This window comes from Phodopus roborovskii, unplaced genomic scaffold (assembly GCF_943737965.1).
Source record: "Phodopus roborovskii unplaced genomic scaffold, PHOROB, whole genome shotgun sequence".
In the NCBI taxonomy this organism is placed as follows: domain Eukaryota; kingdom Metazoa; phylum Chordata; class Mammalia; order Rodentia; family Cricetidae; genus Phodopus; species Phodopus roborovskii.
Window position 1 is genome coordinate 36588167 of NW_026126480.1, and position 18317 is coordinate 36606483.

Sequence of the window (18317 nt, forward strand, 5' to 3'; positions counted from 1 at the left end):
GAGGAAGCAAGGACTGGCCCGGGGGCAGCCTGGAGTTCTGAGGGGAGCTGAGAGGGCTCTGAGGATTTCTCCAGGCTTTCCTCTTCCTCAATGACTATTGAACACTGTCTACCTCTTCTCTTTCTGCTGCATCTGCTCCTTCTCCTTCTTCTGTTTCTCCTGCATCCTCTTTGTCTTCCTCTTCTCTGTAAAAATCAGTTTCACATATAACTTTTCTTTTCTATTGAAGTTGGCTGTGAAGTGGCTCATGATCTCATAGCCTGGCTCTACGTTCTCTATCTGAAATGCCTTGAATGCTTCCGTCATCTTTTATAACAGGGTGTTGGCATTCTGCAGAAACACCGCCATTTCCGGCTCATCCATGAACTGGATCCCTGACTCCACCAGCTTTGAAATGTTCTCCAAGTGATCAGAATACTTTCTGATAAGAGCTCTGATGTGCTCCAGTTCCTCCTCTTGCATTCAGGTGATGGCTTGGGTCATTTCGGTTTTCCTCTTCTCCAGGATGCCATATAGATAATCAAACTTCTCACACAGGTCCTGCTTCTGCTTCCTGCAGCATTCCTCAATAGTTTTACAGGCATCTTCCAGCTGGCTGATCACTCCCTGGACTCGATTGTCGGTTCCCACAAGTACAGCGATGCCATCACTGAGTTCCGACTTCTGCCCCTGGAACACAAGGGTAAGGGGAGCCACCCAACAATCCTTATGCGCACCAAGCACTTTGCACAGGGAGCAGGTGGGCACCTCACAGTTCAGACAGTAGATGCTGATGCGTTCCTCCTCATGCTCTTCACACATGGGCTGGTCAGACATTTTTTCTGGCCTGGTGGATTCCCGTCTATAGATGCCATTGATGTTTTCCACGAGCAGGTTCCTCTGAAGTCCATAAACCCCATGTCTGTCTAACACCACCTCGTGTCTGCAAAGAGGGACAGCGGAATCGACCCCCTAATGCCACAGCGGTGCCTCCGCGTGTGGGTAAGTATGGGTTAGAGGCCTGGAGGATGTCACTGCCACATTTCCTACACAGGTTGTGCTGGCAGGGGAGAGTGACGACGGGCTTTGAGAACATCTCTAGGCAGATGGGACAGATCAATTGCTTTTCCAAGTTATCCATGGTCTGCTGCTCTTTGGAGAAAGACTTGTAATTCAAAGAAGCACTCATTTCCTGGACGTCCCTGAGTGTGCTGCCAGGGGACTGGTGCTCCCAAACGGCTTCTGCAAGTGTTTCCTGGAAATAATTCCAAGGACTGTAAGATCAAGTGTCCTTTATGTCTCTCTCTATAGAGGACATTGCTACAGGCCCTAATTCAGAACCCATGGTCTGACAGGAGTCATCTTAGTGAGTGGGATGAACACTACTGCGGTTTTGATCTGTATTTCTGTAATGATTCATGAGGATGAGTATTGTAGATAGGGTTTCTTTTCCGCCTGGTCCCAATGCTCTTAGTCCCAAATAAACACACAAAGGCTTATGTTAAATTATAAACTGGCCGATGGCTTAGGCTTCTTACTTGTTAGCTCTCTCTTAATTATTAACCTGTAACTATTAGTCTATGTATTCTACATGGTCTTATCTTACCAAAGAATGCCCAGCATCCTATCTTCCCAGTAGCCACATGGCATCTCCCTTGGCTTCTCTCTGTGTCCTCTCCCCAGAATTCTCTTTGTCTGGTAGTCCCGCCTATACTTTCTGCCTGGTCACTGGCCAATCAGTGTTTTATCCATCAACCAACAAGAGAAACATATATAGAGGGACAACCTCCATCAGAGTACCTCTCTATATGCTTGTTAGCTATTTATATATTTTATTTGGAGAAATGTCCAAGTAACTTGTCCCCCCCCTCCTTTTTTTTTTCCAACACAGGGTTCTCTGTGTAGTCCTGGAACTTGTTCTGTAGACCAGGCTGGCCTTGAACTCAGAGGTCACCTGTCTCTGCCTCCTGAGTGCTGGGATTAAACGCATGTGAAACTACTACCCAGCTCATCTGTCCATTTTTTAATCAGGCCATGTTTGTTAAATTATTGTGTTATTAGGCATCTTTAAATGCTCTATATATGAAAACCTTATCAAATATAAAATTTGCAAATATTCCCTTTATTCTGTTTATTATAGCTTTTAAAACACAGATTTTTTAGTTTTAAGGAATTCAATTTTTCTAGTTTTTTAAATTGCTTTTATGTTGTGTTAGCTGTGAAATTATTGTCATAGCCAACATTCTGAGGAATTTCTGAGCTTCTTAAAAGCTTATTTTGTTGTGTTTAAATCTTTGATTTGCCTTGAGGCAATTTTTCTGTATGGTGTAAGGCAGGGATCCAGATTTAATGTTTCATACGGATGCCCAGCTTGTCAGTCTTGACTCTAATCCCACATACCCAGGCAACCAATGTGTCTTCTACTGCCCTAGCTTAGCGCTTCTCAGCCTTCCTAAGGGTGACCTCAACCATAAAATTATTTCAACTGCTTCTTTATGACTGTAAGTTTGCTACTGTTACGAATCATAATCAATATCTGATGTGCTGGGTACCTGATATGTAACCCTCAAAGGGTCATGATCTGCAGGTTGAAAACTGCTGCTCTCTATTAATGTTCATTTTTTAGAAATTGTATTAGTGGTTTTAAGTCACATAGGCTATTCCAGTAGAGGGAGTCAGCCACACCTTATTTAGAACCTTCTCTCAGCCGCTAAACTCCTAGCATGTACCAGCTTCAAGGCAGAGTAGAGCAAGATGAATTCTCTCAGGTACTGCCTAGTACTATATTTAATTCCTCCACTGACCTGCTGAGCTCTCAGGCACCTCTCTAAACTCCACCTTCTAAAGTCCTTAAGCGCCAGGGCTCTGTGTCGTTCTGAGGCCTTGCTGCTGGATCTCCACTTTCCAGTAAGTGACTGGTATCGTTAAAGGACAGATGACCTGAAATCTGTCTCAGGGCTTCTCTCTGCCGAACCTGGGTAGAATATTATTTAAAGCAAGTAGAATCATATGTTACTCATCCTTTTTGTTTGTTTCCTTTTGTGTGGTATATTTGAATTAGGAATCTGTGGTTTCTGGTTAGCTGGGGCTGGAGTCAGCTGTGATTAACAATGAGACTTGAACTACTGATGTGAAAACTTACCTTTGCTGGGTCAATTGATTACCTTAACATGATGGTTGCATATTGTGTACATGATGGGACTACTGTATGAATATTATGTGTCAGAAACCAAGCAAAAGTGAGCAAATAAAACAGAAGAGACAAAGCTCTGAATGTGACACTTAAGCTGTGGGAAACTCCCGAGTCAGACTTCCCATTGCCGGGGCAGGCACTGGTGGCTCTTGTGAAAGTTTACAAAAACACTCCCAGAGAATATTAAATATGTATTGTACTACTAAAACAATTTTTGTGGCTGGGCAGTAGTGGCATAGGCCTTTAATCCCTGCACTCAGGAAACAGGCCTCTGTGAGTTTGAGGCCAGCTTGGTCTCCAAAGCAAGTTCCAGGAAAGCCAGAGCTACACAGAGAAACCTTGTCTGAAAAAACAAAAAGAACAAAACAAAAACCAAAAATAAAAAGAAAAGAAAAGAAAAAAGAATCCAGTAAATGAGCCAACTAAATAATCAAGCAACTAAACAAGCTAAAAACAAAACAAAACAAAAAACCCCAAAACAAACAAACAAACAAAAAACCCCAAAAAACAAAAAGAAAAATTTGTGCTTTGGAGCTTGAACTCAGGGCCTTGCAAATGCCAAGTGCTGTGCCACTGAGCTACATTAAGTACTCGGTTTCTCTGTGAAGTCTTCTGTGTAACTCCAGCTGGCCTTGATTACAGGTATGTGCCATTTACCCTATGACAGTTGGGGGCTCTCATCGTTATGGCATCCCCTGAAATCCCCTGAGGATGTTGAGTTGGAGGAATAACACTACAGCCATGGTAGGAGTCAGAATCCTGGCCGCTTCTGCACTGGCTCTGGGATATTTTCATAGTGGGATGTGGTACCTGACATTACTTGAACAGTATATTTCACTGTTAGTGTTTTGTAGACTTGACACAAAGTAGAGTCATCTGGAAGAGGGAACCTCAATTGAGAAAATGTCCTTACCAGACTGGCCTATGGGTGAGTCTACGGAGCATTTTCTTTCTTAATGAATGATGGGGGATGGCCCAGCTCACTGTTAATGGTGTCACTCCTGGGCTGGTGGTCCTGAGTTGTATAAGAAAGGAGGCTGAGCAAGCCATGAAAAGTAAGTCAGTAAGCTGCATGCCCTGTGGCCTCGGCTTCTGTCTCTGCTTCCTGTTCCTGTCCACAGTTCTTGCTTTGACTTCCTTCAGTGAGGTGGTGAGCTGTGGAACTGTAAGCTGAAATAGAGCCTTTCCTACCCAAGTTGCTTTTGGTCATGGTGTTTTATCACAGCAATAGAAACGCCAAGACGCCCTTGTTCTCTAAAAATACCAGAGAACAAAACACTTTTGCTGAGGCAAGTGATAAAATAAGCAAGGCAAAGTTGGATATTTGTACAATTGTTGAAATCAGCAAAATGGGGGCCTCAAGTGCTGTTTATAGAAGGAAGTCCAGAATAAAAGATCGTGTGTGAAAAGGGCCGCATTCCAGACGGTGTCTGAAAGATGCGGTTGATGGGAGGTGATTAACAGTTCTTTACAGTTTTACAGTCAAGGGATTATTGACCTGGTGTGGTGGGAGGCGGAGGCAGAGGCAGGTGGACTCTGTGAGATTGAGGTCAGCCTGGTCTACACAGCACATTCCAGGCCAGTCAGGGCTACATCGAGACCTAATCTCAAGAAAAGGGTCAGAAGTCAATAACAAAAAGTATTTTGTAGTTCCAAACACAGATGTTCAGTGACTAACAGAACAGATGATGAGGTGCCATGGCTGTTGTGGAGAGCCTCAATCCTTTGACTGGAGAGGGGCCTCACAAACATCAGCCACAGTTCTTGGCCTGGTTCCCTGAAGGGAATCATCCACACAGCAAAACAATCCACCTCCTGGGAGGTACACATCAGTTCAAGTCAATTGACATAATGTTTTTGTTTACAAAATCATTTCAGGAGGCCAGTGAGATGGCTCAGGGGGCTTGCTGTGCAAACCTGATGACCGGAGTTCAATCCCTGAGCCCACATAAAGGTGGAAGGAGAGAGCAGACTCCCCAGTTATCCTCTGACCTCCACAGGAGTGCAGAGGCACAGGCACCCCTTCATCACACATATTGATAATAGATAAAAAAGTTTTTTAAAAAGGAAAATTATTTCAGGGGCTGGATGTATGCTCTGTTACTGGAATACTTGGCTCCCATTCATGAGAACCTGGGCTCAGTCTCCAGCACTGCAAAACAAGAAGCAACCCAAAGGGAAACAATTTTGTTTGTTTTCTGGTTTTTCTAGACAGGGTTTCTCTGTATTGCTTTGGAGCCTGTCCTGGAACTCGCTCTTTAGACCAGGAACTCACAGAGACCTGCCTGCCTCTGCCTTCCAAGTGCTGGGATTAAGTGTGAGCCACCAACGCCCGGCTGAGGAAAACAGTTTTATGCTGTTTATACTTGGCACTTAAGTAACTGTCACATATGTACACAAAAAGTATCGTATGCTGTGGGCAGAGACTTTGCCATGTGCTTTACTCATCCGAATCTGGTCCCAGCTTCTCCATATGTGACTTGTTTTGTAGAGCAACTCAAACATGCAGAGAATTAAAGAGAATGAAGAGTAGCCATGCGTTTATCTACCTGCCAGGCTTCTCCCCCTGTTAAAGAAGTGAAAATACTAAGTGCTGATTGCTGAATTCAACAGATGTTACCATAAAAAGATAAAATGCCTCCCTTCTCATGTCACCAGAGATGACTGCTCTCTGATTTCCTGCTCCAGTGATTAGTTTTTCCTGCTCTTTATCTTTGAACAAAAGGAATTCCACAGAGCATCTGTCTCCTTTCATTTCAGATAAAATTGGGTCCTTCTACCTGACTGCCATCCAGCTGCAGATTATTATTCTTGTGTCCATCAACTCATAGTTTCATTATCTTATTCCTTGCTGTTCACTTATTTATTTGCTTTTTTTTTTTTTTTTGTTTTGTTTTTTTTTTGTTTTGTTTTTTTGTTAAACTCTTGTGTGGTCCAGGTTGGCTATGTAACCAGGTTGAACTCTAAGAAGTGATTCTCTCCCTCAGCTTCCTAAGTGCTAGGATTACAGGCTGGGCCACCACACCCAGCAAAGGATGCTGTGTGCTTCTTTAACCAACACTTGTACTCAGAGTAGACTTCCTACATCCTTTACCCCTTGACTCTCCAAGATCTCCCAGTTCCCACTCATGTGCTGAGTAGCCTCTATGGCTGTCTGTCCAGAGCCTTCCCTTTCTACTCTTATACAGCCTCAAAGAGCCCCAAGGCCCTGGGACATATAACTCACTTAGTACCAATTCTTACCATCATCTGACTAACTAGGAAAAGGGTAGTTTCTGAAAGAGGGAAGCCAGCTTCCAGTAGGTGATGGGCAGAAAAGCATTTGGACTTTCTCCATGGGGTGTCTTTTGCATATCTGTTCTATTAACCAAAGCCCTTTGCCCCTCTGAGCCTCTTTCCCTGCCCCTTGAGGTGCTGAGTCATTATTTTAACTACCCCCAAGGACATTTAGCACCCTAGGCTCTATAGCTCTCCACAACCCAGTGCACTGCTCAGTGATGGCTTGCGGAGTTGTGATCTTCCTGTGCAGCTGGGGTAAGGCCTGGTAGTGGGAAGGAGGTCTGTGGGTCATCTCTGCTTGGCAGGTTAACTAGGGACTGTTGGTTATCTTCAACAGCTCTTAGGAAGAGCCAAAGGCAGGGCAAGGGTTAGAACTAGAGGGAGGACAGGGGACTGTGTAAGCTATGCCTGTATGCAGAGCACACTGCCTTTCTAGAGAGTCACATTCTCTAAGGCTTCCCATTTACAGAGGGTCATGTACAGCGGTGTAGAGAGGAGGCTGCAGACACCACCAGGTTGGAGGAAAGGCTGTGTTCCACCTCTCTGGAGCCCAGGTGTTCTCCAAGTCTTGATTTCTGGCAGACAGGTCCCATCGCTATAGGAGAATAGTCCACAATTTGAAGATGGTACTGGGACCTCATTTATGTATCAAATTCTTACAAAAGCTTAGACTTGCAGCTTCTCTTTAGAGATGGCAGCTCTGGGAACCGAGCCTGCTCACGGCTGCCCTAATAGAAAGAGCTCTGTGGGTTCTCCATTCCCTGGCTTCAGACTTCCTCATAAAGCACAATCTGCCACCTCTATTGCCCATGAGGGTTCGAGTCTGCTAAGAATGGGAGTCACTCAAGGCAGGAAGATAACTGTGTGAGGTGCCTGAGCATGTGGGTAGGGGTCCAGCTCTCTAAGTATCTGAACCTCAGGTTCAAATGACTCTGTTGCAGACTCGGACAAATAACCATCTTGGAGAGTCTTTGCTCCTGATGTTGTGGTGTAGACTCCAGAGTCTAGAGGCAGCTGGGAATTCTAGTGGGGTGGGGAAGAAGGAAGGTTGTTTAGGAATATGAGGGAGCAGAAAAGCTTTTGAAAGGTAGAGACTCCCTGAGGGTGTGAGCTTAATCATCAGCAAGGGGAGTGTAACCTAATAAGGATCAGGAGAACATGCTGGGATCCTGCCTGTACTAGCAAGTGGCTCTACTGTGAAGGGAACTGGGGACATACCCTAGCAAAGCCCAAGGACCTACACTCAAACCCCAGTACTAAAATTGAGGATTGAGATATTCCATAGCTAACACAGTAGATGGACTAATTCCAGACTCCAGATGTCCTTTGAAATGCTTGGAGGGGACATTTCTCTGAACTGTTGCTATGTGCATTTGGGTTTGTTCTTTGTTTTGTTTCTTTCTAACATTTTTGGCTGTGAGCCTAGTGTTTAAGGGCTAAGGCATCTGCATGTCATCCTGACTGGCCTGGAACCCACTCTACTGTAGACCAGGTCTGGATGGAATTGGCAGTATCCTGGAGCTTCTGCCTCCCAAGTGCTGAGATTAGAGACAGGCACCACCACATCTGTTGGGTTTTGTCTTTCATTTATTTTTTGAATGGTTACATCTTTTGTTTGTGTTTGTGTTTGTTTGTGTTTGGGGGTGCAGGGGCGCAGGTGTGAGAGTGTGTGCAGGTGAAGGTCAGAGGATAATGTGCAGGGGTTAGTTTACTCCTTCTGTTATGGGAATCCCTGGGTTGGATTCAGGTCATCAGGCTTGGTGGCAGGCAGGCTGAGCCACCTCACTGGCCTGGGTTTGGTTATTTTTGAGAGAGGGAGAAGGATGAAGATCACCGAGATGGCTAGCCTGGAATCACAGTGGAACTACAGTGGGAGGAGGGGTCTTGGCTCTGTTAGGCAGGTGACAGCCCAAACTGGAGTGGGGTGGAGTATCAAAAGACTGGGAGGCCACTGGGGGTTTGTCCTCTGTGGTGATGTCCAACCCTTCTACCCGCTGGATTCCTTAGTCCTGGCTTCCTGTAATGGGTCCAACCTGGATGTGGAGAAGCCCACTGTGTTCAGAGAGGATGCAGCTGGCTTTGGGCAGACTGTGGTCCAGTTTGGAGGATCTCGGTAAGAAGGCCCTGCCTGTTCTCCTATGCCAATCCCTTTCAGGTCCTGCTGGCAGGTAACTGCTGGTGGTGCATGGGAGAAATGTGCCTTGGGTGAGAGAGAAGTCCTTTCATGTCTCTTCTGAGGCCCCTGGCACCATTTGTTATTAATGGGCCCAGGGAGAACAACAGAGCTGAAGGTAAGGCCTGGCTTTGCCCAGGAGCCTCTGAACCTGCTTTCTAGCTGGGGCCTCTCTCTATGTGACCCCTGCAACTGCACCAAACCCACACTCACTGAACTTGCAGTTTACTGTTCTACTCTGAGGCTCCTGGATTGTTAATGATTTTACCTTTGCATTTGTGCTTTGTAAGGAAAGAAGGAAGGATGGAAGCAGAGAAGCATGCTGGTGTTGGAGGTCTTGGCCCACAAACCCTCTTAGCTCCCAGCATCTCTCTGCAGAGACACTCCATTTCTGCCCAGTGGCCACTGTGCTGTCCTCTCCTGGCACGAGCTGGCCTGGGCAAGGTTGATAAAGTTACCCCAAAAGCTTGAGGGGTTGGAAGGGGGTGCTTAGAAACTATCAAGAGACTAGGAGACAGGGAAAATATCTTCTCAACCCTAGGAGGCCCCACATTTTTAGTTTGCATCAATAACCACAAATTATATACCTGCCCCGCCCGCTTTAATCAGCTGTCGAGCTGGGAAGATGGGAAAAACATCAGCTACAGATTCTAAGTTCCAGCACCTTAGATCTTTATATCTTCTCTCTCTCTCTCTCTCTCTCTCTCTCTCTCTCTCTCTCTCTCTCTCTCTCTCTTTCTCAGTTAAAAATGTAGCACATAGACTGGTGCATGACTCTAAAGGGTCCAACTCAATATGTCAGGATAGCGGCTGTCTAGATCAGCTTGTCACTCCATGCCAGCAGACCCATTCTACCTTTGCTGGGCACCATCACCCAATAAACCAGAAGGTAGCCATCACCCTCACATCTCCACATCTCGCACCAGAAGTTTGTTTTTAGGTTCCATTGGTAATTTCCTGATCGCTACAAAGCTACAGTTTGCCCTGAAAACATTTTTAAGTCATAATGGAAACACTAAAAAGATTGAATTTCTGTAGAATGAGTTTTGTAAAGAAAATTCAGGTTAGTTATTCATTACTGCCATTATGTTCCAAACCCTATAGCCATCCCCTAGGTTTTCCTCAGGGAGCTCTCGGACGCCCATTGAATCAGACATGACACATAGGACTGCAACTTCCTGTAAAGTAATCTCTTGAGAGAGAACCTTTAGAAGCCTGTTGAATTAAGTCTGGTCTGGCTGGTGAACAGGTACCAATACCAATATGGAGAATATTAGTGGTGATAAAATGTTTCCAATTAAAAAAATTCTTGAGGTGTTTTGCAAGAAAACTATTTACATTTCGACTATGAGGACTAGATACAGATCTGATGTAACCATGTTAAAATTCCCAGTTTAAATTGCTTGTATTATGTTGAAAATTTTCTATAATTTCATAATCTCCTTTGTTTGGGAATCTTATGACCTCAGAAAGTTGTTCTATTGATGATCATTTCTCAGGTGGCTTAGAATGGCAGACTCATGGTCGTAATGTGTTCCCTTGACTGAGAAATGTCAGTTTTGGTGCAAAATTTTTTTTTTAGTTAAAAATAAAATCCAAATTTTTCATTCACACAAGCTACACACATTTCTACATATGCATACACATGAAGAATAAGCCAGTGAGCATCCCTCAGATGCATGGGAAAAATACAGGACTGATTTTTCAATGGCCTCTCAAGTAGAAATCATCCAGAACTTGCCCACAAAGTCTTACTTCCTCATGGCAAAGTAGTTCCTTCTCCCCAGGGTGCTCCTGTTTTTTCTCTGACTGTGCATTATGGTTGTTCTTCTAGACTCGTGGTGGGAGCCCCTCTGGAGGTGGTGGCAGTCAACCAAACAGGACAATTATATGACTGTGCACCTGCCACTGGCATGTGCCAACCCATCTTACTGCCCAGTGAGTGATGGAACCAGGGATGAGCTCTCCTAATGTATTCCTTTCAGTGGATTCCAGTTAAGACTAAACCCCTCATCGAAACTGTGTGATTGACTGTGACTCTGTGTGTCTGTCTCCTCAGTTCCCCTAGAGGCTGTGAACATGTCCCTGGGCCTGTCCCTGGTGGCTGCCACCAATCATTCCCAGTTGCTGGTGAGTTCTCTGGGTCACAGGAGGGTCATGAGAGGCATAGCACTGGAGGAGGCTGGGGGTAGGGATAGGAATTGGGGCGGAAGCGTGTGCCTGGGAAGCAATGCTCACAGAGATGGCCTCTGTCTTCAGGCCTGTGGTCCAACTGTGCAGAGAGCTTGTGCAAAGAACACGTATGCAAAAGGTTCCTGTCTCCTTCTAGGCTCCAGCTTGCAGTTCATCCAGGTAGTCCCTGCTACCCTGCCAGGTAGGTTTGCTGGAGACAAGGTTTCTGGGGAGCACAACTTGCATTGTTTGGTCAGAGAATGAGGCCTTTTTCTCCTGGCCCCTTCTGGAGGGAAGTGTGTGGCTGAGCAGGAGCCTTGGCAAGCCGAAGAGGTGGGTGGGAGTACAATTTGGCCTGGCAATGAGACCAGCAAGACTCAGTTGGTTATGACTGGATTAGAGGAGAGCCTGTGCGCTGGTCAAGCAGGGTGTGGAGGTCTCACAGTTGCTACGGGTGTCTAGACACTCTTTGGTTCTCCTTTGATGGCGAAAACATGTCTTAAGGAAGAGAAACCCATGAGGGAGACAGTGGGGATGGCTCATGACCAAGCTGCCGGGTTCTCCAAACTCTCTCTCTTATTGGGACAAATGACAGAGCTGCAGAAAGTGTGATGCACAGTTGTGAGACAGACAGTGTTGTCCATGGAGGGTGGGACCTGGATGCTGTCCTACTGAGAGGCAGTCTGCACAATGGTAGTATATCTAGGTTTAAGTGTTTTTGTGTATACAGGTAATAACACCTTCTTTAGCTTCTTCACTGGTAAAATGGGGTTACAGGACTTAAGGTATACAAAGTGATTAGACTCCTGCCTGGCACATAACATGTGACAACCCTTATTAGTAATGCTCTGTCAAATGACTGTGTGTTTGCATTATGAGGGGGCAGTTAACTTCCTCATCTTTAGCCTAAGAATGGAGCTGGGAGTCACACAGGATGCTGAAAGCAATGCTTTAGACTGGAGAGGCCACAGTGCCTCCAGACTAAACTGCAAGACCAGAGTCTCTCCGGGGAGCAGAAAGAACAGAGAAGTAGTGTCTAGGGCTTTAAGAGTTGGGGAGACTGTGTCCAGCCTGAGGGGGTCAATATCTTCTCACAGATGTCCCTGGAAATCACAGATCGGATGCCTGAAGATAAAGACCATAGGTGCATAAACTACGTACAAGAAAGGCAGGTTTGGCAGAGGTAGAAAGAACTAGGGTTCACTGTTTACCGGGGTTCATTATTTACCATCAGAGGCCTCTGGGCTGAGGGCAGGGTTATTTCTATTTAACTGCTGAGAAAACCATGATCAGAGAAGCCCCACGCATAAAAAGAGGCCTGAGAGCTCAGCCAACCTTTGTGTGGTTGATTATTGCTTTTTGTGAGCTACTCAGCTCTATTCAGGAACTTGCTGTTGAAAGCCTGGTGGGCACAATAAAAAGAGAAACAGGAGACATTTGATAGAATTTGCTGTAGATCTGGCTTGATAGAAAATAAGGGTAGAAAGCATGGACAAAATGCAGGGTGGTGACTACTCAGTTATGTGCAGGGCAATGAGGGTAGCAGTCGGGCCTTCTGCATTAGGTTATTGCAACAATAAAATTAATTAGTATGTGATGAACACAGGGTCTGTCTCCCACTTTGTGATGGTTAGCGTTGGTCAGCAGACATGGCTCAGGCTGCAGAACACAGGGTCCTTGAGGCTTAGTCTGCTGTGCATGGCTAGACTTTGAGGTCACTGCAGAAGCAGGAAGGGAAGTGGTGATCCCCCACTTCTCCCAGCACCTGCCATGGTGCCGCCACAGCGCTCGCTGAGGTTCTGAAACCAGCAAGGGGTGTGGGAGTGAAGAAACGATGGGGTCTCTGACCAGCAGATGAGTTTCACACAAGTGGCCAGCCTGGAATAGCTTGGGCCATCTTTTATTTATACTTCAAAAGCAAGCATGGTTTTTCCCCACCCTGTAATGTGAACTTCCAGCAAAAACAAATGTCAAATATGTTTTTTCCCCCAATGTTTACATCAAAATATCTTTTCAATCAAAAACAATGCTTATTATTTTTGTTAGCTTGGCCAAATATCGAGTCAGGTACATCCTGTCTTTACAACACACTAAAAGGTGGTAAGCATAGGCACACGTTTTCAAGAACAACAATATCGCTCAAAACTTAACAAAGCATGTTTACAGAAATTGGGATCAATTGCCTCCAATCCTATCAGTGCTGAATCAGAACAGCTCCAACGGTCTGGAGTGACAGCTGGCATCCCCAGACTAGAAACCTGGGAAGCATCACCTTCCATAGAATTTTAGAGGAAAATATTCGAGAAAAAAAATGGGTTTCTGGGAAAGATCACATCTGTCAAAATGTCACTAAAAATCACCAGGAGTATCATGAATATTATAAGAGAAAAGAGAGGGTGCTGGCTATGCTGTCCCAGCTTCCCTGCGTCATCTGGAGACTGGTTGGACAAGCACTCATACACTGTTCTGAAACCAGGCCCCATGACCCCCAACAAGCACCTTGAAGCCCTGGTGAGATGAAGTTGGGGATGGGAGTGGAGAGAGGAAAACGTCCTTTTATTTTGATGGTGTGTGGGAGGCAATTTGTAGCTCCACTGCGTTTGTGTGATGTTATGCTGGTCAGCCAACTCCCCACCCTGTGGGTAATACAGGATGTGAGTGCTGGTGGAGATAGCCATGAGGTCCTGCACATATCCCACAACGCCATTGCAAATGGGGGAACAATCTAAAAGGCCCTATTTGTTTACGTGCGTGCAGTATGTCTTTCCTCTTATGGTGTGACCTCCGTGAAGCCAGAGATGGTCTCTTTCTGAAAGTTAGGGCTGTGCAGCCAGATATTGCCAGAAACAGATTCCAAGGCTTGATAATGTTCTTGAAAGCAATGATGGTGAGCAAGAGGAAGGAGATCTGGGCAGAAAGCAAGCACCGGTGAGCGCTTCCCTGGCGATGGAAACATTCTCTCTGGGAAGGAGTGAGAGGCTCCTGAGGATTCCCCAGGAACCCTCCCTAGGGCTATGCAAGCTAAAAAAGTGCTGGGGAGGGAAGCCGGATTTCTGGGAAGAGATGTATTGGTTCTGTTGAGCTGCCTGAAAGCTGTGCATAGAGCTCCAGGATTACAGCTTTCACATGCTGTCACCGGTGCTGGTGACACAGTGGCCTTTGAGTCATACTCACTCCTGCTCCTGTCAGTCACCCCTCACCATACTTCTGTTAGTTACCGTAAATTGGACTTGGATGCAACTGTTACTTCGGTCTGTTTTGGGTTCACTTTCTAGGGTGAGTCTGTGTGCTACATTAGGAAGTCTGTGACAGCAGGTGACTGGCGAGGCAATTCCTTATAGATGCTTCCCTGGCCTGGGAGCCTGGACACTAGTTGACCCCATATGTAGCTTGTACCCTTAAGCAACACACCTTCTGTCCAGTGGGATTCTTGGGAAGCTGAGAGCTATTGCTGGCCAGCTCCATGTAGCTAGAAGCGAGTGCCTCAGCACAGGAATGGACTGGACCAGGGTGGCACACCCATTACTCACTGCAGGTGTGCTCTGCAAGCCTAGAGAATTCCTGGCATATGTGACACTGGCGACAATAATCCTCGCAGGGCCATGCCTTGTATTAATGCAAATGTGTTTGATGTTGCAATGATCTGATGTGGTAGGCACTACTGTTATCCTCCTCATAGAGATGGGGAAGCTGAAGTGCAGAGATATTAAGCAACTTGCCTAAATTCATCAGCTAGGAAGTGGCAGAGCTGGGGCTCAAGGATAGGCACTTTGGTGCCAGAATGAGCCATCTTGCTGAATTACCTCCTGTGCTTTATAACACCGAGAGCTTGTGTTTAATGAGGATTTGACTGCGTTACTGCATAGCCTACTTGGTCCCTAGGCTTTACTTCTCCCTCCCCACTTTCCCGGCCTCTTTGGGGGTGAGTGAAGACAGTGCCATGGCTTCTGCTTCAGGAAGAAGAGGCAAGGACCCTCTCTGTGGAGGGCTTAGAAACTGCCTGGGAAATCCAAGACCTGGCTCCTGGCTCTGTTGAGTAAGAAGGAATTCTGGGTCCCAGGAGATGGTTGAGGTGCATACATACATCTGATTCCTCTCTCCTTTGCTGCAGAGTGTCCAGTACAAGATATGGACATTGCTTTCCTGATTGATGGCTCTGGCAGCATTAAGGAAAATGATTTTAGCCAGATGAAGGCCTTTGTCAAAGCTTTGATGGGCCAGTTTGCAAGCACCAACACGTTGGTGAGTAGTGGTCATGGTGGCCTGTGGAAGGGTGACACAGAAGATGAGGGAAAGAGGTCTCACACAGCGGGGGGGGGGGGAGGAAGGCCAGTGGAAGAGCTCAAGGCAGGGCTACGAACCAAGGGCAAGGTGCTTGCTCACGGCTCATTTAAGCCGTAACTCAAGAGGTCCTCCTACGGCATTTACACGTATCCACATGTCCCATGCTGTTTAAAACATGGAAAGAGCCGAGGATGGCAGTGCATGCCTGATATCCCAGCACTTGAGGGATCGAAGCAGCAGGGTCTCATGAACTTAGGTTCAGCTGGACCATAAAACATGGCGCTTTCCAGAAGAAAAGCAACCAATTCAACAGGTAAACATGCAATAATATCAAAGGATTTTTAAGAGAATTTAGCTGTGGAACCTCACTGTAGATAACTCAAGAAGTGAATGCTTTCTTTATTGTATTTTCTGTACAATCCACATATGAAATGAATTGTAAATCCAAAATTATTCCAAAAAGGAAAGGCTAATTGGAAATAACAGCAGGACCACTGGTGGGGTGGCTCAGTGGGTAAAGGTGCTTGACGCACAAGCCTGGTGACCTGAGTTCTGGAGCCTGCAGTGGAAGGAGAAAGCCAGCTCCTGCAAGTTGTTCTCTGATCTCCACGTGCACATCATGGCACACGTGGACACACAGACAGACGGACAAACATACACACACTACATACACACACATACCACACACACACACATAATACACACCACATACCACACACTCACACACACACCACACACATACCACACACATACACACACACAATATACACAACACATACATACACACACCACACACATACCACACACTCACACACACACCACACACATACCACACGCACACATGCACACACACAATATACACAACACATACACACACCACACACATACCACACACACACACACACAAACACACACACACAAACACATACACACAAATACACACACACCACACATATACCACCCACACACACCACACACACATACACACACACACCACACACATACCACACACACACAAACATACACACCACACACATACACCACACACATACCACACACACAAACACACACACACAAACACACACACCACATATACCACCCACACACACCACACACACCACACACATACCACACACACACAAACACACACACACATACACACATACACCACATACACCACATACACACACACACCACACACACATACACACACACACATAATATACACCACATACCACACACTCACACACACACCACACATACCACACACTCACACACACACCACACACATACCACACGCACACATGCACACACACAATATACATACCACATACCACACACTCACACACACACCGCACACATGCACACACACAATATACACACCACATACCACACACTCACACACACACCACACACATACCACACACACACACACATACACACAAATACACACACACCACACATATACCACCCACACACACCACACACACCACACACATACCACACACACACAAACACACACACACATACACCACATACACCACACACATACCACACACACACAAACACACACACAAACACACACATACCACACACATACACCACACACATACCACACACACAAACACACCACACACATACCACACACATACACCACACACATACACCCCACAGGGAAGGGGTGAGGGAAAAGGAGAAGGGAGGGAGGAGGAAGGAACTGTGGAGAGCTTTGAACCTGGCGCTCCCTTGGCTTTCGCAGTTCTCCCTGATGCAGTACTCAAACTACATGAAGACCCACTTCACCTTCACCAAATTCCGGAGCAGCTTGAGCCCCCAGAGCCTGGTGGATTCCATCGTCCAGCTGCAGGGCTTGACATACACAGCCACAGGCATCCAGAAAGTGGTGTGAGTCCCCCTGCCTGCTGCTGTGTCAGACATGGTGCCCATTGTGTGTGGGGGGAGAGGGCAGGCAGTAGGCAGAGTGCTTCCGGGGGTCCAGTTCCCATGTGCAAGACTAGACTCCTCTGCAGTTACTTTCACTTTGCCTGGCTCTAGGGAACTCAACAAATGCTTTCTTCTACATGTCTGGTCAGCTCTAGAGCCAGGTGGTCGTTACAAAACTCACTTACGGTTGTGGGTCTGGCAGAGGGCATGGTTCTCCTACAAAGGCGTGAGACTGGCCTTCCTCATATGGCTTCCTGCATACCTTTGGGTGCTGTGCTAGAATGTGATAGGATCATCCCTAACAAGAGATCCTCTGGCTAAATGCACTCACTCTACTTTGAGTGGCTCTAGTACCTTGAACACAAGATGGAAACCCCAAAGGGTTTGAAACCACATAAGTCTCCTCCTGGAGCCCTTCCTCAGGAACTTAATGTTTTCCCACTGGTGGGGCCTTGGGAGAGAAAGTATGTGATGCAAAGTGATAGTGGTTCACAACTCCAGGCCCATCCTCATATACCAGAATGCACTGCATCTCTCCAGCAGCCTGTATCCCAGAGCCAAGCTCATCTTAGCACTGGGCTCAGCTACTGCTTGGTTCTTTCCAATGCTGAGTTAATTTTCTTCTCATCTTCCTCCACCACCTCCTCCTTCCCCTCTTCCTTCTTCCCCTTAAGACATTTCACTTTAAAAAGACAAAATGGCAGGGCTGGTGATGTGTCTCAGTCTTAACATTTACTAGGGAGTGGCACCCCTCTGGTCCTAGCACTTGGGAGGTGGAGACAGGAGGGTCAACAGCAGATCAAGGTTACCCTAGGCTGACTTTGAGATCCGCTTCAGTTACCTGAGACCAGTTCAGCTTGTCATTCATAAGATCTTATGTCAAACAACAACTCACAAACCCCAAAACACTGGGAGCGTTATAGGATTTGAGGGTTACCCATAACCCTACTAGACATTCTACCATATATAATATTAGAGACAAAAAGTGATACATTCAAATGAATCAATAAATTCTACCTGCCAACACAGTCCAAATTCTATCACTTGCCTTTTTGCAGACTGATGGTATATGGTCACAACAGGGCAAAACAGATTTTCCTCCATTTTTAAAGGAAATCTTAAATTTATAGCATGTTCCATATTTTGCTATAGTTTTGACTTTTACTTATCAACAAAGGAGCTGAAAAAGCCGAGTAATGATTTGCTGAATTCCCTCTAATATTGGGCAATTGAGTAGTTTCTAGCATTATATTTGGCAGATGTTTGGTATGTTCTGGACTTGGGTGTTGAGGG

General features: G+C 46.1%; 1 protein-coding gene and 1 pseudogene across 1 annotated transcript in view; one reads left to right on the forward strand and one right to left on the reverse strand.

Moving 5' to 3' along the window:
• Positions 1 to 301: 301 nt before the first annotated feature.
• Positions 302 to 1269, reverse strand: LOC127228418 (tripartite motif-containing protein 55-like; annotated as a pseudogene).
• Positions 1270 to 6926: 5657 nt separating this feature from the next.
• Itgad (integrin subunit alpha D) overlaps positions 6927 to 18317 on the forward strand; it is a 29684-nt gene continuing 18293 nt past the window's right edge. The window contains 7 exon segments of the mRNA XM_051192122.1: positions 6927 to 6966; positions 8459 to 8564; positions 10459 to 10562; positions 10684 to 10754; positions 10884 to 10998; positions 14908 to 15038; positions 16840 to 16985. Coding sequence (XP_051048079.1) covers positions 6927 to 6966; positions 8459 to 8564; positions 10459 to 10562; positions 10684 to 10754; positions 10884 to 10998; positions 14908 to 15038; positions 16840 to 16985 — 713 coding nt within the window.